At 35.2% G+C, this 26,211-nt stretch overlaps 1 protein-coding gene across 4 annotated transcripts in view; it reads right to left on the reverse strand.

Moving 5' to 3' along the window:
* SREK1 (splicing regulatory glutamic acid and lysine rich protein 1) overlaps positions 1-26,211 on the reverse strand; it is a 38,233-nt gene that overhangs the window by 3,450 nt on the left and 8,572 nt on the right. For 2 of the 4 annotated variants that reach the window (XM_058563966.1, XM_058563964.1), the window contains exons 3-10: positions 21,631-21,746; positions 17,461-17,625; positions 17,144-17,322; positions 15,502-15,632; positions 14,511-14,625; positions 9,465-9,584; positions 8,703-9,089; positions 4,890-4,985 (exon numbers count right to left, since the gene is read on the reverse strand). In XM_058563966.1, coding sequence (XP_058419949.1) covers positions 4,890-4,985; positions 8,703-9,089; positions 9,465-9,584; positions 14,511-14,625; positions 15,502-15,632; positions 17,144-17,322; positions 17,461-17,625; positions 21,631-21,746 — 1,309 coding nt within the window. Of the gene's footprint in view, positions 1-4,889; positions 4,986-8,702; positions 9,090-9,464; positions 9,585-14,510; positions 14,626-15,501; positions 15,633-17,143; positions 17,323-17,460; positions 17,626-21,630; positions 21,747-22,028; positions 22,093-26,211 lie in introns of those variants that run through there. The other 2 variants (XM_058563967.1, XM_058563968.1) reach the window with 2 other exon arrangements.

Here is a 26,211-nt window from a genome sequence, read left to right on the forward strand (position 1 = left end):
TGATAATATATCAGTTAACTTCTAAGAAATTACAGACCTACTATATTGTTGACAAAAAATTCTTATCTAATGCTAATGCACTGTAAATAAGTTAATCAGTAACCTGATTTGACCAAGTTACATAAATGGGTCCTAGACCCCTCCTATTCCACCCATACCACAATTAATTTTTCAAAGATACACAAGTCATTTTTACAGAGGCCACCATGTGTTCACATAAAACACAATTTGGTACTATCAATTAGTTTTGAAACATTCAAGCTTTATTTATCTACCATAACTAGAATAAAATAAAACCAAATATAGCATTTTTTTACCCACCTTTTTCAAAGCAAAAAATGAGTAAGCAAAAAGGAAGGAAAAGGATAAACAATCAGATGTGGCTCCCAGGTAGGGCTGAATGACTACTGACAAAAATGGAACATCAAATAACCTATTGTGCCGTGTGTCTTCCTCATTCACTACTACAAAGAAGTCCCACCAATTCAAGAGCAAAAGTTAAGCAGAAGACAGAATGACCAAGTCCCATTTATAAAGACAACAAACCCTTAAAATTAGAGGGAAAAAACGATGAATTTCACATAAGAAGCATAACACAGCTTTTACTCAAAATAGCCATAATACAGAATTCTAAACTTTTTTCTCTTAATTATGAATAGTCTAAAAATAAACACAAAAACCAGTGAAACAAAGACACTTAGGAAACAGACCCAAGTACATACGAAAATTTAATATAACAAAGGCGGCATCTCAAATCACTGGGGAAGATATGGTCTCTTACAAATAAAAGGTTTGGAGACAATGGGACTATTATTTGGTTAAGTGATAAAATTGGATCCAGGGGCCGGCCCGGTGGCGCAAGCGGTTAAGTGCGCGCGCTCCGCTGCGGCGGCCCGGGGTTCGCTGGTTCGGATCCCGGGCGCGCACCGACGCACTGCTTGGTAAGCCATGCTGTGGCGGCGTCCCATATAAAGTGGAGGAAGATAGGCACCGATGTTAGCCCAGGGCCGTCTTCCTCAGCAAAAAAAGAGGAGGATTGGCGGATGTTAGCTTAGGGCTGATCTCCTCACAAAAAAAAAAAAAAAAAAAAAAAAAAATTGGATCCATATCTCATTCCACATATATAAATAAATCCAATGGATTAGAGACAAATTTTTTAAATGAAACCATACAAATAGAGGAAAACAGGTGAATTTCTTTATAACTTGGATGAAAGGAAAGATTTTTTAACCGTAACTAAAATTCAAGGTACAATAAAACAAAAGATTGATAAATATGCCTACATAAATTTTTGCAAGGCAAAAAACACCACATTATAGTCAAACGAAAAATGACAAACCGAGAAAAATATATTTTGAACATATTTGTGTGTATACATGTATCTTTTTTTGGTCTTTTTTTTTTTTTTTTTTTTTGCTGAGGAAGATTGGCCCAGAGCTAACATCTGGGCCAATCTTCTGTTTCGTATGTGGGCTGCTGCCACAGCATGGCTGACAAGTGGCATAGGTCTGCACCCGGGATCTGAACCTGTGAGCCCAAGCCGCCAAAGCAGAGCACGCCAAACTTAACCACTACACCACGGGGCTGGCCCCTGTGTACGTGTATCTTCACACATAACTCTTAAGGGAACAACCACATCAAACAGAACAAAATTCTTATGAATAAATTTAATGAAAGAGGCAAAAAATTTGCTGAAAGAAATAAACACAAATAAAGAGAAAGACATCCCATGTTCATGGATTGGAAGACTTAAATATTGTTAAGATGACAAGAGTACCCAAAGCAAACTACAGATTCAAAGCAATCCCTATCAAAATCCACTGGTACTGTTTTCAGACATAAAAACAACCCACCCTAAAATTCATATGGAATCTTAAGGAACATCAAATAACCAAAACAATCTTAAAAAGAACAAAGTTGGAAGATACCCAATTCCTGATTTCAAAACTTACTACAAAGCTACAGTAATAAAAACAGTGTGGTACTGGCATAAGGACAGACATATATACCAATGGAATAGAATAGAAAGCCCAGAGATAAACTCTCACAAATATGGTTCAAATGACTTTTCACAAAGGTGCCAAGATCCAATGAATGAGGAAAGAATAACCTTTTCAACAAATGGTGCTGAGAAAACTGGATATCCCCACATGTAAAAGAATGAAGATGGACCCTTATCTTACACCACATATAACAATTAACTCAAAATGAATTGAAGACCTAAACGTATAAAACTCTTAGAAGAAAACAAAGGGGAAAGTCTTCATGACATTGGATTTGGCCATGATTTCTCAGCTATGACACCAAAAGCACAGGCAACAAAAGAAAGAAAGAAATTTGGCTTCAACAAAATTAAAAACTTTTGTGCATCAAAGGATAGTATCAAGAAAGTGAAAAGACAACCCACAGAATGGGAGAAAATATTTGCAAATCATGTATCAGGTAAGGGATTAATATCTAGAATATAAAGAACTCCTACAACTTAACACCAGAAAAACAAATAACCCAATCCAAAATGGGCAAAAGACTTACAGAGACATTTCTCCAAAGAAGACACACAAATGGTCAATAAGCACATGAAAAGATGCTCAACATCCTTAATCATTAGAGAAATGCAAATCAAAACCACAATGAGATATCACTACACACTCACTAGAATGGCTACATCAGAGACAGGCAATGACAAGTGTAAGTGAACATGTGGAGAAATTAGAACCCTCGTACATTGCTGATGAGAATGTAAAATGGCACAGCCACTTCGAAAAACAGTTTGGAAGTTCCTCAAAAAGATAAAGAGAAAGTTAACTAATTGACTCAGCAATTACACTCCCAAGTATATACCCAAAGGAAATGAAAACACATGTCGACACAAAAACTTACACAAGAATATTTGTAGCAGCATTATTCATAATAGCCAAAAAATGGAAACAATACTAAATGTCCACCAACTAATGAATAAACAAATAAAATGTGGTTTTATCCATACAATAGTATTGACCCATAAAAAGGAATGAAGTACCAGATTCATACTACAACATGAATGAACCTTGAAAACATTATATTTAGTCAAAGAAGCCAGATAACAAAAGATCACACATATTATATGAGTCCATATATGAAATGTCCAGACCAGGCAAATCCAGAGAGATAGCAAATAGATTAGCGGCTGGCAGGAGCTATGGGGAGTAAATGCTAATGAGTACAGACTTTCTTTTAAAGTGACAAAAAATGTTCCAAAATTAAGTAGCAGTGATGGTTGCACAACACTGTGAATATACTAAAAACCACTAAATTGCACATTTAAAAGGGTGAATTTTATACACAAATCATCAATAGGTTTCACTTCTAGAACACAGACAACTGACTCTTACGTTCAAATGGAAAAATAAACAAGAATGGTCAGAAAAGCCCAAAAAAAGAGGAATGGAGGGGTGTAGGGGAGAATAGTCCTTACTAGACATTAAAAAATACTACACAATCTGAATAATTAAAAGGATGGGGCACTGGTACATGAATCATCAGTCAAACCAATCTAACAGCACAGAAGGCCCATAAATAGGCCCAAACAAAAAAAAAATTTAGTATATGACAAAGGCAACATATCAAATTAGAGTTAAAAAACACTGCATTTTTAATAAATGGTACTGAAACAACAGAGAAGCATTTGAAAAAATAAAATCAGAACCATATGCCATATTGTACATAAGGATAAACTCCTAATGGATCAAAGACTAAAATGCAAAAAATAAAACCATTAAAAGTACAAGAAGAAACAATGGGGGAATTCTATTATAACCTTGGAATAAGAAAGACCCTTCTAACCTTATGACTCAAAATCTGGAAGTCATAAAAGAAAATAATCAAGAAATTATATAAAAATCAAAAACCTTTGTAAAATCACGTCTCATAAACAATTTCCATAAAGAAACAACAAACTAGGAATGATACTTGAAACCAAATCACTAAATAATCTCCCTAACACAAAAAGAACTCCTGGAAACAAATTTAAAAAAAAAAAAAAAAACAGATCCCACAGAAAAATAGGCAAAGTATACAGAAAATCCACAGAAAAGGAAATACAAATGACCTTCAAATATATGAAGAGATGGTCACCTTCACTCTTAAGAGAAATGCAACTAAAATTACTATGTACTGGTACCATTTCTCATCTATCAGATGGACAAAAATCCACAACTTTGATAACATAGTCTGTTGTGGCTGTGGGGAAACAGGCACTCTCGTACACAGCTGCTTGAAGTACAAGCTGCTGCCAATCCTTATGGAGGGCAATATGGAAATATCTCTCAAAATTATTAATACACTTACCCTCTGACCCAACAATACTATTTCTGGAAAATTTTCCTACATACTTGCACACTACAAAATGACATAAGTCCAAAGCTATTCATTACAGCATTGTATAACAGGAAAATTAAGAAAACCTATTCTACTGCAGGCTGGTTAAATAAATCAAGGCACTGCCATACAATGCAAGTCCACACAGTTGTAAAAAAGAATGAAGCAGCACTTTGACGAATACGGAAAGATCTCTTGGTAGTTAAGTGACAAAAGCAAATACACAGTATATATTTTGTGCTACCTTTTGCATAAAAAAATGAAAAAAAAAATTATGTATTTGCATCTTGTATCTATATACAAAATCTGAAGGACATACTAAAAAACTAATAGTCATTACTTAAGGGGACAGAGTGGATGGGCACATGGGTGGAAGTTAAAACCTAGCGACGTATAACTTTTTATGCTGTTTTGACTTCTGAACCATGCAAATGTATTACATATTACTCATTCAAAATATAAAGTTTAAAAAACTGAAGAGAGAATATTTTTTCCCCTGCTTCCTCAAGTTTAATCACACGCTTTCAACCTACCTCCTAGGGGATGGAGACCTAGAAGATTTCCTTTTTATGGTTTTTGATGTTCTTGGAGATCTGGAAGAACTCCTGCTCCTTCTCCTACGCCTTTCCCTGCAAGTCAAAGATACGGCATCTAAACAAAGAGCAATTCAAATATACAAAAGCAAAAAGGGTCCTTAACGCTCTCAAGTGAAGAGTACTCTTTAGAGGCCAATTTAAACTCATGTCTTTTATGAGTATGTTCTGTTATCTAATTTCAGTGCGGGTCAAATTATGAACCATAAATTTTACAGACTGATGAAAACATCTTCTAAGATTTCATATTAGAAAAGGTAGAGGAACTCCTTTTCATCAGATTTATTTAAACAATAATTTGAGTAGAAAAAATATTAACAGATGTTTCAGATTCTCTCAAGTTAAATATGTTCTTCCTCAGCATCTAAAACATATTTTGCTTCTCAGAGCCTTTGTCATGCATCTGGCTGCTTACTGCCCCACCGTGGATTATTTTCTAACAAGATAACAGGCCCTTTTCAAGAACTGAAAGATAAGTTTGCTTGCAAAATGTGAACTTCCTGGAGTCAAGTATTTAGAACGTCTCTAAAAAAAAGTACTACCATTAATTCATTTTACAGAAAAATTCCTTTACCCTCCAACCTCCTACCATTCCATTATTGTTGTTCTATTCATTTAAAATTGAGCACACAAGTTGCTTAGATATAAGCAGAATAGTTAAAACCTAAAATTTAAATATGACAGAGTAAAAAATAATTACTAAATAGATTAACAATGTTTATTATTATTAAAAATTATTTTGCTTAACATATTAGCAAATGATGCATAATCTAAATTACTTCATTTGTAAGGGTGGTCAACTTGGAAACAACGAATTTCAAGATGTCCATAATTCAGGAGATGAGGTATGAGAATACATTTATCAAATGATTAATGTATCCAATGATCTGTCTCACAAGGAGCTCTAATAACTAGTGGCCACATACCTTAAAAAACCGAATCCTCTAGAATTCAAGTTCTCCTTACCATCTCAGTAAGTTGACTCTAGGTTAATGAAACATTCTGTTTTTCATTTATAAAATAAAAAACTAGATAATGCTCAGATGTGGTATATATGGTAGATGTTAAGACCAAAAAAGCTCAAGAACATTGAGAACACAAATCAATTCCAAGCCTACCTAAGGCTCTCTCCTCCATTATCTAATTTTATTTCCAAGACACCCCAAAATTATACTTCTGGACTAATGTGGAAATTAGATAATGATATTCCATTCAATCAATGCCATTCTGTAACAGCTCAGCCCAAGAACTCCAAGTATTTTTTTCACAGCATGGGGAGAACGTCAGTGTATCCCAGACTTTAAGTCTGCAGAAAATCTCTCCACCTGGATCAGTGTAACTCTCTACTTTTTGTTCAGAAAGCACTACGTACAGATGGACATCTAATAACTACCAGCTGACGATAATGAAAGCCAAGGCTGGATAAACAGCCATCTACACCGTTAATTAGCTGAGAAAGAAGACGTCAGCTGTAGTATAAAAGAACCGGAGTTGGTTAGACTTAGATTTAAATTTCAGTTCCACACTTTATCAGCTGCACGACTGGGTCATATGACTTAATCTGAGTCTCAGTTTTTCCAAATGGAAAATGGAGATAATGACTCAAGCCTTGGAGCCTTAGGACAATACCTATAAAGTATCAAGCACAGTGCCTGGCACACAGTAGGCGCTCAATAAATATTTTCTCTTTCCCTTTCTTGGTCTCATCTTTACTGATAGTAACTTTTAAGTATTAAAAGTTTTTTAAATATCAACATTTTCTTTAAAAATGTAGATTAGGAAACAATGCTGGAAATAAAAATATTAAGTAGACTATTTTTCTCAGCAGTTAAAACATTTCCCATTTACTAAACAAATCAGAGCACTTGAAAAGCAGAAAAATGCTAAAAGATGAGAAGCTGTAATTCTTCACACCAAGCTTTTCTGAAAGCATGAAACATTCCAAACTGCTGAACCTTTAGAGACTAATGTTAGTCAGCATTCATTCTCTAGGCCCCAGAGGTTATTTAAGAATATATTTAGGACTGAATGTGAACACCTGAACTTTCTTAAGTATCAAGCGACTTAAAATGGCCCATTAAAAAATTAAACATTCCGGGCCGGCCCTGTGGCTTAACGGTTAAGTGCACGCACTCCGCTGCTGGCGGCCCGGGTTCAGATCCCGGGGGCGCACCGACACACCACTTTTCCGGCCATGCTGAGGCCGTGTCCCACATACAGCAACTAGAAGGATGTGCAGCTATGACATACAACTATCTGCTGGGGCTTTGGAGGGAAAAATAAATAAATAAATAAAATTAAAAAAAAAAATTTAAACATTCCCAAGTCATCAGAAAAAATAAATTCGACTGAATTTAAAAGGAATCAAACATCATTTGGTGTTGTGAAGGGCAATGTCTAAATGATCACACAAACTCAAAGGAATGTTATGAGACACAACCAATGAAATCACTGTGCAGTAAAGTGCAGTCACAAGGCTCAGCTGAAACCCAGTGCAAATGAGGTTAAATTCTTCAGTTTTTGGTTCAAAGTGCTGAAATACAGCAGTGATCTGTTTATTTTAAGCCCCATTTAACCTATGCTGTTGCCTTCAACTTTACGCTTCTCAGGCAGTTTTTTAAAACAGGTACCAAGTACCAGTTAGAGAATTCTCAATTAAACCTAATCTCTAAAAAGAAGAGAAAGAGCCATGACACTTTTGAAACTAAAGGGCAGAGCCGACGGAAAATTTCCTCTAAGCTTCAGTTTGCTAATGATTTAACACCGTGGTAATAATCAGTCTTCTCATAGGCTTACTGTGAGGACTAAATAAGGTTCATGAAAAACTCTGCAGAGACATAAAATCCAACATACAGTAAAGCACTCAATAAATGCTTGCAATATCTTGTATTACGTAACCAAAGACTAGTATTAAGAACAAGCTATTAAAACATAAAGTTAAAAAAACAGGAAATATACATCCCTTTGTCTCAGAAATTATTTTCTATAAAAAATCATGTTTAAACATCTTTAAAATTTGCTGAAATACATGTAATTTTTTAAGATATAGTTTAACACAAACTAGAAACTTCCATTTAGTTATAGTCACAGTATCATCTGGAGTAATGGATGTAGGTTTAGATAATCTTGAATCAAGAAGGTCCTCCTTTTGCAGCTGTTACTATGGCAACCTGCTGCCACCTGGTGGCAGTGTACCTATTAATAAATTGAGGGAACAGTCCTAAGAAAAAAGCAAAACCTTAAAATTGACAAAACCAAAATTTAAACATCATGCACCCAACAAAATACAGCAGTAAATATTAACTTAGATGACAAAAAGGGTTAACATGCAAGTTTGGAAATCATTTTGCATATTAAAATTTACCACAGTATTCCAAAAAAATATAGAAGCCTAAGAGATCAATTCTTCTATACCAAAAAAAAAAAAAAAAAAATACTTGCCCCTGCTACCCCACCCTCCAAAAATAGCAGCAGTAGTACAAGCAGTCACCAGGTTAAAATAGTGGATTACAAAGATAGTTAAAACTTTCCAAATAATTTTGCCCAATATCATCTCTTCCTCCTCACAGGTTCAAAACTGTGGCAATCCCTCTGCTAGAGAAATGTTTACTCTGCAATTAGAGGGAATGTTCTGATGTTATTGTATTGATTCCACTCGCATAGAATAATCTTTTCCCCCCTCAGCTAAAATTTAGGTTTTCATTTGTCACCAGTAAACAAACCCCTTGGTAAAAATCATAAGCATTATCAAACCTGCTGGAACTACGAGATCTTCTTGACGCATTGTAACTTCTGGGTGGTGTTCTGGACTTTTTATCCTTCTTTCTTTTCTCATCTGTCTCTTTGGATCTGTCCTTTTCTCGTTCCTTTTCTTTGTCCTGCTCCTTTTCCTTCTCTTTGTCTCGCTCCTTTTCATGCTCTTTGTCCCGCTCTCTCTCTCTGTCCTTCTCCTTGTCTTTATCCCGATCCTTGTCCTTTTCCCGATCCTTATCTCGCTCTTTATCTTTGTTTTTACCCCGTTCCTTTTCTTTTTCACGTTCCTTTTCCCTGTCTCTCTCTTTATCCCTTTCCTTTTCTCTATCTTTTTCTTTCACTCTTTCCTTTTCCTTGATCTTTTCTCGGGTGTCTTTTCTCTTGTCCCTTTAAAAACAAAAATAAATAGGTAAATTCACAACTAAAATAATTCTACTCCCCAAAAAGGACCTCCTTCTCTTTCCTCAACAATTACCAACACAAAACAACTTATAATAGCTATAAGGCATTACATACAAATTTCTATATAACTCGGTGTACATAAAGCTGCAAAATTAAACAATTACCAGGCTGAATTAAGTAGTTTGGAAACATCACGAGTCATAGTGACCGTCATCAGATTCAAATCAATGGCCATCAATATTAATCATTACTAAAACAATCTGGAAAAAGTTTAATTTCTCTCATTAAAAACCTAAACCACAACAGATTTCTAAGAAATGAAGCCATGAAAAAATTACCCTTAATTTCCCAAAAGCTCACCGTGAACGCGAACGACTCCTTGACTTCCGTCTCTCCCTTGATTTAGAGCGTTTTTTATGTGGGCTCTTAGATCTACGTCTATCTTTTTGTCTCGAACGTGATCTATTATGGGATCTACTCCTAAAGAAAGTCAAATTTGTTAGAATGTCAAAACTTACACTTAGAATTTCAAATTTTTAAAAATGTAATATGTTTTTCACATAAGAATTTTAAAACCTATCCCGACAAGGGGCCGGCCCGGTGGCGCGAGCGGTTAAGTGCGCACACTCCACTGCGGCGGCCCGGGGTTCACCGGTTCGGATCCCGGGCGCGCACCAATGCACCGTTTGTCAAGCCATGTTGTGGCGGCGTCCCATATAAACTGGAGGAAGATGGGCACAGATGTCAGCCCAGGGCCATGCTTCCTCAGCAAAAAAAGAGGAGGATTGGATTGGCAGATGTTAGCTCAGGGCCGATCTTCCCCACAAAAAAAAAAAAAAAATACTTCTTTGGGGCCGGCCCCGTGGCACAAGTGGTTAAGCACACGTGCTCCGCTGCGGCAGCCCGGGGTTCGCTGGTTTGGATCCTGGGCGCGCACCGACGCACTGCTTGGCAAGCCATGCTGTGGTGGCGTCCCATATAAAGTGGAGGAAGATGGGCACAGATGTTAGCACAGGGCCAGTCTTCCCCAACAACAAAAAAAAAAAAAAAAAAAAGAGGAGGATTGGCAGATGTTAGCACAGGGCTGGCTGATCTTCCTCACCAAAAAAAAAAAAACCTATCCCTACAGTATTTATCAATATTTATGTAAGGCTTCAGTTAGATAATCTAAAACAAATTTATTGTAAACTTTACCAGATAGTTCTTGTCCAAAACACAAAGATAGAAACAGAGAAAGAATGTAAGTTATTTCCTATGTCAGACTTAAGTTGTATTTTCAGGTGTGGCTTTCTTTTGGCAATTATTACATGTGTCAAGTAGTATAGACAACTTCTCCCATGGTCCAAATTTTCATACTATAAATTGTCTTTAACTCTTGACTTGCATGTATATGACTACTTGTGGTTTTAACTTATCTTGACAGGGAGTAGTAGTTATATAGTTCAATAGTTTCTATAAATGGCTGTGTGCTGTTTATTATAACAAATATTAAGAATTCTATAAGCACAATGCTAGTGTGACAGAAAAATAAACATCATTACTCATGATTTAAAGCTATAAAGTTATAAAGTTATAATCAAATGCTGATTTGTAAGGCCTTTGTTTTACAATTATATAAACACAGCTATTAAAAGAAACCTTTATTACTGGAATTCTTACAGGAAAAATAACTGTTATCCCAATTCTAAAATTCTCTAAGCTCCTTTGCTCCACTGAAATACTTACTTATATAATGTGATTTTTTTCATAATGAGATATCCCAGGAACTATTTATATAACAAAATTGAATGCACACAACTTAAATAACAAAGTGATGAAACTCACCCGCTTTGGCTCTGCCATTCAGCTCTGCCACACACTAGCTGTGAGAGCTCGGGCTAGTCACTTAACCTCTCTAAGCCTGAGTTTCTTCATCTATAAAGTGGAGTAAGAATCATACCTATATCTCCTAGGGCTGTCATGAGGATTAAATCAGATGATGCATGGAAAATTGCCTAGCAGTCTCTGGCACAGAGCGAATGCTTAAAACTCTCAACTTTCATCATCATCATCACCAATTAACATAAATGAAAACTTTAAATCATATCTATCTTTATTCCAAGGAGGTCAAATGAACTTCCACAAGTATGCTTTATTATAATTAAAACTCATCTTGACAGTGATGTTTAAATGAATTAAGTTAAAATAAATATAAAACAAATACATATAGTTAAATGCTTGTGGTATGCTATGAAACCAGAAAAATCTTCAGATAATCCTCAATTAATAATGAAATCTTTTGTTTTTTAACCACACTTTTCAGTTGGTTAAAATTTGTTTTCCAACAGCTAATTTTCAACTGAACCACTCATCTATTATATGGCTTTAAAAATTACACATTTATCTTCATAGCACATTTTTAAGAGGATAATTCATAGTTTGCTGAAAATTTTATTACTAACAACCTAAGAGACAAGGGTCAAGTAGTAGGTATTAAGGCAAAACTGCAAAACTTAGAACATTTTTAATCCATTTACAGACATCCACATACAGTAATATTTTAAAGGGCCTTTGCTTCTATGTACTTAATAAAAAGTCTTAAGATTTCTGTTTTAATTAACCTTGCTAAAAATATAAATAATAATTGTTTTCCTCAAACAGGGCTTTCCAACCTTAATTAAGCAAAGAAACTCCGTTTAAAAAATTAAGCATAGCCCTAATAAATAAACGTTAACAATAAAAAATCACTGATCATTTGGCTTCCCACCTTACCCTGTGGGTCTTCAGAGTTTGAAAGTCACTGCCCAGAAGTAATTACTGTATTTTAATTTTGACATTAAATATTTTCATGTCTCAATCTCACCCACTAGTCGCCTACAAGTTTTCTGATTAGGAATGCTAAAATCTTCAAGTCAAGAGCAAATCTAGTCCAACCAAAGATAAAGATTTGAGTTATCATTAGTAGTTCTCACTTTAGTATATAATGTGCAAAGCTGCATTTATAAATTAAACCATAAATAAAAGGCAACTTGTTGTATCAAAGTTCATTTGTAAGTCAGTTATTTCCCATTAAATATTACAAAATGTCTTAATAGTTCCTATGCTGGTCTGTAAAGGTTACTTAACTTTAAAATATAATAATTCTAGTACCACCCACCTTTTCTAACACTGTCCCTATGGGAAAAAAAATCATAAAAACTTGGACAAAGTGGAAACATCTCTCCATTCCTAGCCAAGGTCACAATAACAAGAAACTCCTTCCTCCCTCCCTCCATAAGAAGGGTACAGAATAGGGAAAAGGTGCAGGGAAGGCTCTAGAAGCATCTGAGAACGCTGAGAAGGTAGAAGAGGGTGGGACTTCAAGAGCAACGGCCCCTGCAACCCACACTCCTGCTAAGTCTACTGGGTCAGAGCCAGAGTGGAGGGCATCAGACCCCACTAGCAGCAGGGGAGAAGCCAAGAAATGCCTGCCACCCCTCCCCTACTGGAGGGGTGAAGTAGGGGAGTTCCTTCCATGGCAGGATCCTTAAGTCAAATGGTTTTGGGTAAGGAATTTTTTTTTTCCTTTAAACAGAACTCATCCTCTTTTGTATTTCTTTATGAACTTACTAAAGGCTACATGTGTTTCTATAAACCATGTATAGAAATAGTGTATGCTTACAAAAAAGATATATATATGTGTGTGTATATATTCGTAAATACATATATACCTGTGTATATATATATGCCAAGAACAAGTAATTTCTAATGCTACATAGTTACATAGACCTACATGAAAGCACTGCCACGAAAAGAACAATAATTAACAAATTGCATTTTAGCCTAAATAATCCTTCCCCCACTAATAACCTTTGGAAGGGGAAAATATCCAAACATACTTAAAATAAGAACAAAAACCTTAAAATGAAGAGTTAAATTGTTTGCTCTAAAAGATAAAGCTTCACAGAGATTATCAAGGAAACAATGATATTAATCATCAAGTTTTGCTTTTTTCCAGCCTTAGACAACCACTAAGGTATTAGACTTGGAGCATGGCTCTTGTAATCAACACAAAATAAGATTCAGGTCACTGGTCTTTTTTTCCCCTTAGAAAAGAAGTTATTACTCTTTAGCTCAATTCTGTATTTCCTTGATCTCCTTTACCTTCACCACATCCTGTCAACTTACAGAATATCCGTAATCTAGTACCACTGCTTCTACATCACTTTCCTCCTCCAATTCTGGCTTCTGCTGCACTGCCTTATTCCTTGTACATGAAACAACTTCCTTCACTTGGATCTAAACTTGCCTGACTGTAAGGCCCCGGATGGAGATAGACAGTAAAACCATATTCCAAAAGAGATTTTGCAAACTAAGAATAAGAGAGACATAGACACCAGTAAATAGTTAGAAGTATAGTTTACTGGAGTCAAAAAAAGAATGCCATATTTTCCTATCTCATTGCTTCAATGTCCTTGATCATCACAGAAAAATAGACTAAACCGAGCTTGCTGATAAGGTTGAACTTACAGCACACTGGTTCCTTTTTCCCTCCTTCTCTAATACCTCCACACCATGCACACACACTTTTCTCTACCTCCTCTCTTTAGACATTAAGTATGAGTATGTGTGTACATATAATACGTAGCTAGGATCTACTATACACATTTTCACATTTCAGTAACAGCCCCCTCCACATCTTAAAGAAGACAATAAAACTTATCACTTTAGACCTGATTCTCAGAGCATTTCCAATCAAGATGGTGTTGCAAATTTATATTTTGAGGTACCAAACACAGAGGAGATTTTAAAAAATAAATAAAATTAAAATGACAGCGCTATGCTCAAAAATAAGATAAAAGAGAAACAAAGCTTAAACACAATACAATATTGTATTGTGGAGCTAAAGTTGCAAGTTACTCCTGTGTTTCAGGTCCCAAAATGGGTGGAGGAGGCTCTTATCACCGAGAGTACCAAGGACTTAAAGTGCCCCATTTGACTTATGGTCCTGGAGATAGGTAATTACCTGAAACCAAGATCTGGGGGTGGTACTCCCCACCCCTTGAGTGGACTGGGGGAAAACAAAAACAAAAAAGCTGCAACTTCAGCAATATTTTCAGTATCACCATACATATGCTCCCTTTTCCCAACAGGCAGGAAAGTTTCTACCAGTTCTGTATCAAGACTAGTTTACTCTTAGAAAGCATCTTAAGATAGAAAATCAACTTCTAAAACTGAAAATTAGTTGAAATAAAAATTATATATTAATTAGATAAAATTTCATTCTTAACTAAACCATTATAATTAAAGCAATATTTACTGGTAACCATACTTCCTGGTAAACTCCACTGAAATTTCTAAATTCTGCTATTTAGACAAAAACTCAGAAAATCTTAACTATTTTAAACACAAAACCGAAGAAATTTAAAATATGATAGAAATTCTCACCTGTGTTTTGACTGTGATCTTTTCCTTCTAGAATGGGATTTTGAGCTAGACCTGGATTTTGAACGAGTGTGGGAACGAGATCGACCGCCTTTTCTTTCATTGCTCTTTCCAGACTCTGGGAGGAAAAAACCACTTTGCAGTGTAAGCTCAGAACAATTAAAGATCCCAGTTAATAATCAGGCACAAGTGGAATGTACCACATATAGTGTAAGGGGCCTACTCTCTGTACATCCTCCTCCTGTGCAATTATCCTTCAGAAACATCCAAGAAAGTCATTGCATAAACTCGTTGAGTGCAGCCACCCTGCAGCAGTACATATAAACCAGATGATTATAAACAGCTGTTCGTAATATTTTGTTGCTGCCATAATGTACGATTATAACATGTCTGTAATTCCTAAAACAGTGATTTCAAATCCTTTCTTCATTTATTTTGCTAGAATTGAAGCTTAAATTCTGAGTGCTAATTTAGAAAATTTGCTCAAATGTAAACCACGTAGATACTTTTAGGTTAGATTTTTAAATTGTAGTTCGCAATGCAAAAGTTTGAATAGGTGTTCCTTTACCTTGCTAAAATAGTCTCTGAATTTTTCCTAAATCATGGGCTTTTTTTTCTATTTTTAAAATTAAAGTTTTGAAGGAAACTGAATCTGCTCAATCATAACGTTTTATATATCTTTATTCGTTTTTAGCCTCACAGTAACATTTATACTTTGCTTTAAGCAAATCAGTTTTGTACACTAACTTTGCTATTAACATACAAAGAACTGACTAACTCAGGCTAATGGGCCTCAATTCAGTATCACAGGAAAAGACATTTACGCTAAGTAGTTCTTTGACCTTTGACACCAGTAAGTCACTTACTCTTCTTGAGTGTCAATCTTCTTGTTTGTAAAATGAAGGGACTGAACAAGATAACTTCTAAAGTTCCTTCCAGTTCTAAGATTCTACGATCTTAAACTATGACCTCTGTAAAAACACCATGGCCTTACCTGGTTCAATAGCTGCTGAGATAAAGGACTGAGCCTCTCGTACTCGCTTCATTACTTCTTCTAACTCCTTAGCTGCAGCCTGAGGTGTCATCTCAGGGGGTTTTACTATTGCATTGTTGGAGTGATTTATTCTAAATTAAAAATATTGGCATATCACAAAAACACACCATATTTTACAAAACATGAAAATTAAATGTTTATATGATACACACATTTACAAATCTGAGGACATCTTGAAAGCACATTAAAATGATATAGCTAAATACAGAATAACCAACACTAACCTCAAAACCGTAATTAATCTCATTCCCACCTGCCACCATCTCTTGCTAACAAAGCCAAAAGCAAGGAAAAAAGAAGGAAAAACTGAACCCTGACTTCTTTAACAACTTGAATAGACCAGGATAAGCACTTTTCCACACAGCTTAGAAATACAATAAATTAAAATATTGACACCAATACTAAAATGAATAATTTCTATTCTTAGATTATGAGATCTTGTTGATAACCTCTGCACCTGGGAGGATGAAGGGGAAGCTGTGTATTATCTGCACCATTTTAATCAACCCTGGACCACGGCTGAGTCAGACACAACTTCGAATGTGGGAGGCATCTAATAAAATTGTTCCCCTACTGAGTAAGAGCGGTTTCTCTGATGCACGTAAGTGAATTTGGTGTCTCACTTTACCCCTTCTATATTAAGACAGGCATTCACTAAGAACAGTTATTTATCCTTTAATAGCAGAATCCTCATCAAACTGTATAACTAAGGCAATTACCTATGAAATTCAGATAAAACTGTTGCCTCTTTAGCGGTTAAGTGCGTGCACTCCACTACTGGCGGCCCGGGTGCGGATCCCCGGGCGCGCACCGCCGCACCGCTTGTCCGGGCATGCTGAGGCGGCGTCCCACATACAGCAACTAGCAGGATGTGCGACTACAACATACAACTATCTACTGCAGCTTTGGGGAGAAAAGGGGGAAAAAAGGAGGAAGATTGGCAATAGATGTTAGCTCAGGGCCGGTCTTCCTCAGCAAAAAGAGGACGAATGGCACGGATGTTAGCTCAGGGCTGATCTTCCCCACACACACCAAAAAAAAAACAACTGTTGCCTCAATAATCTGCACAAAGCAGAGTTTCCGGTCTCGAGTATTTCCAAGACTACATCAATTTTTTCATTTTGCAAACAAGGATATGAGCAAACCTTAAAACTCAAAATGTATGATTTAAAACACTTCTAGGTACTTAATATTATTTTCTTCTGGGATTTTGGATTTACCAAAATTCTTATTACTATATTACTGGAAGTTCAACCCGTATGTTAAATTGTCCATTAGTCTAGTCATAATGCAAAACCAACCTGACTTCTTAAAGCTTATGGAAAAAGACCTAGAATCATATAAATAACATTAACATAAAATTAGACCTTATAAAATAGAAAATAAGGTGTCTTCAAATATAACTTTAGTTTAAAGGCTAAAATGGGAAGTGTCTCGTGTATTTCATTTATACTTAACACAAAGTCTTCCTTTCCACATATTGCCAATTACTATTAAAAAGAAAAAAAAAAGCCTTAATTACATGAAACATACTTTAAATTTTTTCAAAATTATTAAAATTTCTTTGTTTAGGGTTTCTTACTTCAGTGGCCTGTCTCCAAACATAACTCCATTAAAAGCAAGGGCCCTTGGTACAGAATTTTGGTCTGCAAATTCCACAAAAGCAAACCGAGTTGGCTGAGTCTCATCACCTGCCATCCGCACAAACTTCACTTCTCCAACTTGTTTAAAAAATTCAAGTAGTTGATCAGCTGTTGTTGTCTGAAGAAACAAAGTAACACTTTAATAAAGTATATTGTTTTTAAAAAAACAGGTAAATATTTTTTCAATCAATATGATTTTTAAGAAGGGGAAAAGAATAAGAGGTCCTACCACTCAGTTTCTTCCTAAATTAGTTACCTGGGAATTCAAATTGCCAACATAGACTGTTCTCCTAATTTCATCGATTTTGGAAGGATCCACATTTCCCATAAGTGGTGGCTGTGGTATCTCTCCGAGTGTTGCAATGTTGGGGTCTAGTGCTGCTGCCGGTATAGCTCCCAAACTACTAAGGGAAACACCCAGCTATAAAAACAAAAACAAAAACAAAAAAACACAGAGCACATATTTTCTATTAGCATCAAAAATTACCATTCTCTAATTTTGAAAAGAATTGATGAACTCAACAAGAATGGGAAGAGACTACGGACTCGGAACTTTAAGCCAGGTATATGTCTAAATTATTGAGAGTAAGGTCACAGCAGTTCTAATGTAATTAGAAATACAATGTATTTCTTAACTATCTGGGCATTTTAACACTTTTAATCTTAGCACTAAAAACAGACAGTCAATTCTCGTTATTTGCAGTAGTTATGTCCTATAAAGTTGCCACAAACACTGAATTATCAAATACTGAATCAATGCTCCTAGGGAAAATACAGTGCTAGGTTCCTGCGAGCCTCTAATCACAACATTGTCAGCAACGGATAAAGACATAACCTTGTTTTACGTGTGTTTCTGTGTAAAGACACCTTATTTAATATATATCCTTGATTTATTAAGATTGAACTCATGGCCAGTGACACTATCAACTCATGCCTGAATGAACTTTATCTAACACGTGTATTTTCTATGTAAGGCACATCAGAGCCTTTCAGCCCTTAGGAACACTAGACAACACTTTAGCACTACACATGGGGGCTAATTCAAACAGCAAAATCACCAACAAAAAGCACAAAAATGTGAAAAACATGGCACTGAGCAGACCACAAAAAACACTTATTTAGCATGAGAGCTAAAGCAAGACAGCAAAGTGTTGCTCTGTTTGACCTCATCTGGGAACATCAAGCAACTCCAATTTTTCATCATTCTGTGTGTGTCAATGGATGACCACAAAAGCACAACAATTATTGACTTTGAGGTTTCAAACAAATTTTAGCTAGTAGGTGAATTCACAAATAATGATAATTGACTGTACCTTGGGCATTCAATGACACTGATTGTGTATGTGAGTTCCTAACAGGTAATAATCATAGCACCTAAGTTTTGATGGGTTATTAACTTAATTCTCATATCAATCCAAAGAGACAAGTATTATTATTATGCCAATTCCACAGATAAAGAAAAAGACTTAAAGAAATTAGTAATTTTCCGAAACCTACTCAACTACCAAGTGGTAAAAGCAAGGTACCACCACATGCAAGACTAAAACTGAAACAGGGACAAAGTTTCCTAACAAAAGAAACCTAAAATAGTAAACCCTTATTCATACTCTGGTAGTTAAAGGACAAACCTTTGAATGATCTTTCATAACCTTACTAAATTCAGTTTTTAGTTCAAGCATTAAGGAACATGTTCTTAATGTGAATTTAAACTAGAAAAGATAAAAGATCTCAGAATTTGATAACGGGAAATTTTGCAGAATTAACAAAGACTTTTCAAAGAAAAAAACAACACTGCAATTTTCATTTCCATTTATGCAATTTAAGAAAAGTTTGAGCACCAACTACATATTATGTTGTTGCAAAACTACTAAGATTTAACAACTGTTAAGTAACAACTTCCCAAAGGTGAAAATACAAGTTTACGAAACGAGTATCACTTAGGCTTGTCATAGCAGCCAGTGTGTGATCTTTTTAAAACATGCCAAATCATGTCTTACTCCTACTTAAAACTCATAAATGGCTTCTAATTACCTTTAGAATAAAACTCAAACCCCTTTCCATGGCCTAAAAAGAACTACATAATCAGTGCCTGTCTATCCCTCCAATCTCAAAACACACACCACCCTCTCCCTCACTCACTAGGCTTCAACCACACTGACTCCCATTCTGTACCATGAACACCCAAGTTTTTCCCACCTTAGCACTTTTCACTTGGCATTGCTTCTGCGTAGAAAGCTTCAGCTTCTGCCAGCTGAATCCTTCAAGCATCAGGTCAATCACCCCCTCCAAGAGGCTTTCCCTGACCTTACATAAAGCCTCATTTACTCTCTACCACACATTGTTTTATTCCTTCCTAGTATTTATTATAATCTGTGGTATCTTGCTAACAGATCTTAGATTTGTGGCTCACTATCAGCATTCCAAGTTATCTAAGTTGTAGAAAATATCTTAGTTCCCAGACGGGTGAGTGATCTCTGAGTCAAGGCTACCACCCTCGGAGCCTAGCCTCTCTCCATGTGTTGCTCCTGTAATCACACTCCTCTTTCCCTTACCTTGTCTTCTATGGGCTAAGGTACACAGATGAGTGAGGGTCATACCTTATATTTTTTTACACTGTGCAAGAGAATTATTAGATACAGTCGAGCTAAATCATAAATATGAGTCTTATTGTTAGTTTTGCATGGATTTAAAGCATTAAACTGGTCTTTCCAGGTATTCCCAGCTGTCAATCCCTTTGACTTGCAAATTTCTCCACTGGGACATATAATTATAGATGTGGAATGGGCTTTTCCAATCCTCTAATCCAAGCCCTTTGTTTTTCAAACGTAAAGATCCTTCAGTTCTTTTTTAGACACTTTTCCCTGTCTCTCTCTCCTTTTCACTATAGCATTCTTCCATACCTGTGCTATTTAATATGGTACTCACTGATCACATGCAGCTATTTGAATTTTAATTATTAAATTCAATGCCTCAGTCACCCTAGCTACATTTCAAGTGCTCAACAGCAAAATGTTGCTAGTGGCTACCCTACTTGATAGTACAGATATAGACATTTCCATTATAGCAGAAAGTTCTATTGGATGTGGCTGCTCTGTAACAATACAATTACCCTTCTTTAGATTAGTCTATTTTGGTCTGAGGGACCTAAGTATTTAGTTGCCCTATCAGTCACTGATGAGTTAAAGATGATCTCGACTCCAGATGTAACATTTTTGCCTTCTGACATAGAAAACTTGGGCTCCTTGAAGATGTGACTTTTAAGGAGAAACCTTATGGAAGAGTGAACCTTTTTATTTTGTTTTTTTGTTTTGTTTTTTTTGAGGAAGATTAGCCTGGAGCTAACATCTGTTGCCAATCCTCCTCTTTTTTGCTGAGGAAGACTGGTCCCAGGCTAACACCCGTGCCCATCTTCCTCTACTTTACGTGGGACGCTGCTACAGCATGGCTTGATAAGTGATGCGTAGGTCCGTGCCTGGGATGCGAACCTCTGAACCCCAGGCCACCAAAGGGGAGCGTGCACACTTAACCGCTATGCCACCAGGCCAGCCCCACAGTGAACCTTTTTAATGTCTGGAAAAGAAATGTTCTAGGCAGAGGATGAATAAGCACAAAAGCTCTAAGGCAGAAATATGATTGGCATGTCCAAGAAACAACAAAGCCAATACGGCTGAAGTAGAGTGAGCCAGGGAAACAAGTAGAAAAAAAGGTCAGAGAGGGAACCAAGAGCCAAATGACAATGGGCCACCTTTCCCAAGTTTTCTGACATTATTCTTCATAAATTATGTTTTGTCTTGGGTTTATTTTTGAAGAAAAATAATCCTTCTTAGGTTTATTTTTGAAGGAAAATGACCCTTCTTTTAAAACAAAACATGACCAGAATCTTTTACATACAAACCAAGAGCCCAGTAACAGCAAAATCTTTTTTTAATCCCACTTGGAAACCACAAAGGAGGCATTAAATTACTACTTAATTCCATAGTTAATGAAAAAATATTTTTGCCATGTTTTTATCTTGTTACATTTTCTCAGTATCAGACAAATGCTTCTGTGAGATATTTTTTCCTATTACCAAGGCTGTGGATCATTTCACATTTTTTAAATGTATTTAGTCCTCATGAACTTGGAAATATAGTTACCTAGATTCTCCAATTCTCCATGCTATCTAAAACACAGAGTTTCAATAACTGATTTTCTAATGAATAATCTAGTCTAGTTCTCAAATTTAAATGAATCCCCAACTACTTCAGAAGTAATTCCAAAACGCAGTTTAAGTCAGTGATAATATGGGGGGAAAAAATTTAGTAGACATTTCTAATCCTCTCCATTAAAAAAAAGATTCAAAATGGAAATAATTTTCTAAGCTCTTTCTTCAACTGACTACACAGTTGAACATTCACCCTTTTAGAAGAGGGTGTACAGTACTTACTGTAGTCAAGGGGTTTGGGGTCGGTATGGGAAGCAAGCCTGCACCAGGCATCAGACTTGTCATGGTTGGAGCAGGAGCCAATAAAGAGAGGGCTTTAGATTCCTCTGGGATTTTACCTGCAGAGGCAAGTTTCAAACATTACAGAAAGCAGAAACACCACACAAACTTTACACTATGATTTTACAATTACCCTTGCACTTAAAAAATAATAATAATAAATGAATCTATCAGATCCATATAAAGAAATAATTAAGAACTTAAGTCTTTCCTTTTATCCTGCTCTACTAGGAAAAACAAAAGTGAGCAAAACTTCAAAGACTAACAATCTCATTAATGGAATATTATTTTAAAAACTGAATAATGTAGACAATTATTTAACACTTTGAGCTATGGGTCACCTGTACTGGAAACTTAATGTTCATGAACCAAACGATATCAAGCATGGACGCTTTCCCAGGACGGTGTTTTCGCGGTGATCGAAAGTTGTGTTACACATGACAACCGTTCGTGTTGGCTGCATCACTAATAGCACACAGAACATCAGATACAGAAAAGAAGAACATTTTTTAAAGTTTAATCCCCAGAAATGGCAAATAACCAAATTAGTCAAAAAAAAGAAAAAGAGAAAACAAATATGTGCGAATTGAAATTTGTTCCTTACTAAGTGCCCCTATCCTGCTACTGAAACTACCTACTTGTGATGCAAACAATTTTGATAACCTTCCAATAGATTCCATTCAACTTTAAGCAGACAGAAAAACACAAAGGCCCACTGCTTGTAATCAGCTTCAATTTAAAAGGAAGCCTCTACCCACTCAATTAATAAGGAATCTCACCAACACTGGAGATGCCTAAAAGAATCTAGTTCCAAAGAATATGCCTCGGGAAACTTAAAATTTTTGAGAATGACTAACAAAAAAGTTTCCTACTCTCAGGAAACTTCTTAAACTATTGACTTTTAGAACCAATTTATGTATACTTATCTGAAGAAGGGTGGTTAATGCCTAAATGTCTTGCTTATAAACATCTTAACTGCCTAATAACAATAATGGCAACAATACTAAAATAATCTTAGACACTAAGAAGAAAAAAAATCTCTACAACTAAAAAATGAAAAATTTACTCTGAAATAAGTACATCAATTTGCCATATTTAATTACTGAACTCTAAGCAATTGATTTTGATGAGGACTGCAACTTTCATGCATTTTTCCTGGTCGTCTCTCTCCTCCATCCAAAAAAAATATTAAAAAGTTCACTACATACAGTTATTTTAAAAGAACTACTCATAATTATGTGGTAGTTGCCTACATATTTCCATAAGAATTCTTCAAAAGTAATTTAAAACACAGTGTACGAAGTCAAGCTAAATTGAAAATAGCATATGGAGTAAATTTTCAAAAGCACCATGCTAGGTTTTAGTGGTAAAAATTCTATTTAAAACAACCAGATGTGCGGGGATAAATCTCTAAACAACATTATCTGAATATATCTCTAAACATGGATGGAATTCAAGACAATCTGAAAACTTGCTTTAAATAATGATTATGCCTGACTTAAAGGAACAGAAAAACTACATTTTATTAGCTTTAGCAAATGCCTACTTTTTTCTAAGCTTCGCAACATCTAAGTCTATACTACCTTAATGTACTAATTTCAAAAACAAAGTTATTTTATTATTTCGTGTAAATTCTGCATAAGCACAGATTTTTTAACATGCATAAAGATAAATAAAAGGTAACTAGGCCTTACTGAAAACATCAAAAAACAATAATTTGTTTTATATTTATTAGTTACTAGTATTAACACACATGTATCTGTATACCCACATATATACTATACTATTTATATTGCTATCAGACCTGTTTTATCATAAATAGGTATTACTTTTAAAATGTTTGTAAAAACTGAACACATCTTGATAAATCAATTGAGGTTCTGAGGTGCAAACTCTATACTTCACTACCCTAATTTATGCATCTAAAAAACAAATTAAGAGTTCCAGTCTAATAATGTCCCCAATTTAACATTACTTATCAATTAAATAAGCAAAACTATCCATATAAGACAGTATAGAAAGACTACACAAACAAAAAGGGTATTCAACACAAGCCAAAAGTTGATCACTTAATATTATAAAGACTTTTACTTTTGGCTTAAAAAAACTATCAGCATAATTGTCTGACCCTCACTGCCTCTAACAGTAGTAACAAACTATTATAAATATTAAGTCTAACTGTAAGCAAAATATTGTTTTCTTATTCTAATTACCAATAAAAATACTTTAAGAAAAAAGTTCCATCCCTTAATGTCCACGATAGAATTCTATCAAATTTACACTCCAAATACTATCAGTGTACAAAAGTATAAAACCAGTAAGCATTCAGCATTTTTCCCAAACTATACTCCTCAAAAACAACTGAGAGGAAAAACATCTCTCACAGTATTAAAGTATTAATCCTAATCTTAGAATCCATTCAGAAGCTAGTAACCTCTGAAAATTTTTCAACAAAAAATTCAAGCAAGCAGAGAAACACACACACAAGTAAGTACTCCAGTTTCTCAAATATCCATTCCCCACACAGGAAACTAAAAGTCTTTATACGTCAAGGAAATGTTATTTTCTACGAACTATCATAAAAGTGAAAGTCTGTTCTTGTCCTCTACCCCCCAATTTTTATAAGAAATTTACTTATTTTCCTTGATGATTTTGTATGCCTAAAATTCTAGGGGGAAGGATGAAAACTAAAAGCTATCAGTTGGTTTTTATGAGAGATGCAGACTTGGGAGAAAAGCTGCAAAAATGTTGCATTGAGATCAAAAAGTGTTCCTAAGAATCTGACCAGTGTTTTAGTGTTTCAAGAACAAAAAGTGCTTGATCAGCCTATCAACACCAGTTAAGACTCACTCTAAGCTTCACAACACTGTATCCTAATTTACTGTGAAAATTTATTTTATCTTAAGGTTGACTCTGCTAATCATCTCCCAACATAATTTGCAACACAACGTTATGAACTCTTAATGGAATACCATTTACAAAGAACTGGAAAACCAGCTCACAAGTTAAAGTGAAAGAGATTTAACAAAACAAAAACAAAAACAAAAACAAAAAAAAGGGACAAAATAAAGAAAATGAAATAAAAGTAAAACAATAAAAAACAGAGACAGGGCGTCCATCTTCTGCGGTTCAGACTCCGATCTCATTTCCCCAATGAAGGTTTCACTTGACGGCAGGTTTAGTGGCATGGCAAACAATGCCTAACTCAGGCAAGTGTAACAGGTCTGCCTTGGCCAGTCTAGTCATCTAATAATGCACAAATATCACATAGAGAAAACATACAAAACCAAATTAATAGTCAAAATCCATCTACCAGAAAATGTGGACATAAAGTTACGACTGATGATTAGGCTGACACCCTTGTTATGTTTGACCTTATCTTTTTCTAAGTGTTAACATTTATAAAAAGAAATCTGAGATGCACGCAACAACAAAAAGAGGTCATATTTGGATGAGTATAATGAAAAGTATATTTTATTTTGAAATGGCATGTTTTATTAACAATAGCTAATGCTTACTATATATGAAACTACTACACATCAAACATGACTTATACAGCTTAGGATCCTCTCATATTACTGTCTGCACTGAAAAAACAGCAAATTGAAAGAAACTGAAAAAACTTTTCTTAAAATTGTTTCTATGGTTTTCTTATTTCTTTCATACTGCTGTTTCTATAACATCAAGGAAAGAATGCAAGCAGTGAAGTAAACAGGAGACTGCTTACAGCACCACAGTATATCTCCTCTTACAGAACTTACTCCACTGGAACTCTTTCCTTTGGTTTATTTCAAACTCACTTTGCTATCTTTTTTAGTAAAATAATACAGTATTACTTCGCTTATAGTGCATAATCAGATCTTTAACAGCTCACTGTGACATTCTTCAGGTTCTATAAATTCATCTCTATTGTATTTAGTTTAACTAATGAAAAAACGTACATATGAAAGTTTTTCCAATACCAATTATTTCCTAGGTTAGAGTTCTAAAATACTTATAACTAAATTGCAATAAAAATATGCTTAAATTTTCATGTTCAAAAATAGTGAAACTTTGTCTCCAAATGGTAATATTAAAAACATTCAAAAGCTATTATAATACATGTGCATTTATTCACGTCTATCAAGTAAAACAAACAAAAAAGGGAACCTCTACACGCCCATAACCTTGAACGTTTATGAAAAATCACGGTCAGGGCTTCTCACATAAATGAAAAATTCTATGGGACTACAGCAAGGTTCCAACAAAGCAAGACTGATAAAATTATTTCTTCCAATTCAGTAATAAGCCAACATAACACAAGATCCTGTGCTGCTGGTGGCATAATTTTCTGATATAATTAATATTCCCATTTAATAAACCTTCTACCTGATTGCTTTTTTCCCATGCAGTTCATTTGGTGTGAAATTGATATGAACTTGATGTGCAGAACTAAACCATTACCAGCTCTTTTCTCACCTTGCTCTCCAATTTTGGGCTCACTGTCCCCTTAAGGATCAGTAGATAAGCACAGATTTAGGAAAT

Source organism: Diceros bicornis, chromosome 20 (assembly GCF_020826845.1).
Source record: "Diceros bicornis minor isolate mBicDic1 chromosome 20, mDicBic1.mat.cur, whole genome shotgun sequence".
NCBI classification, from domain to species: Eukaryota; Metazoa; Chordata; class Mammalia; order Perissodactyla; family Rhinocerotidae; genus Diceros; species Diceros bicornis.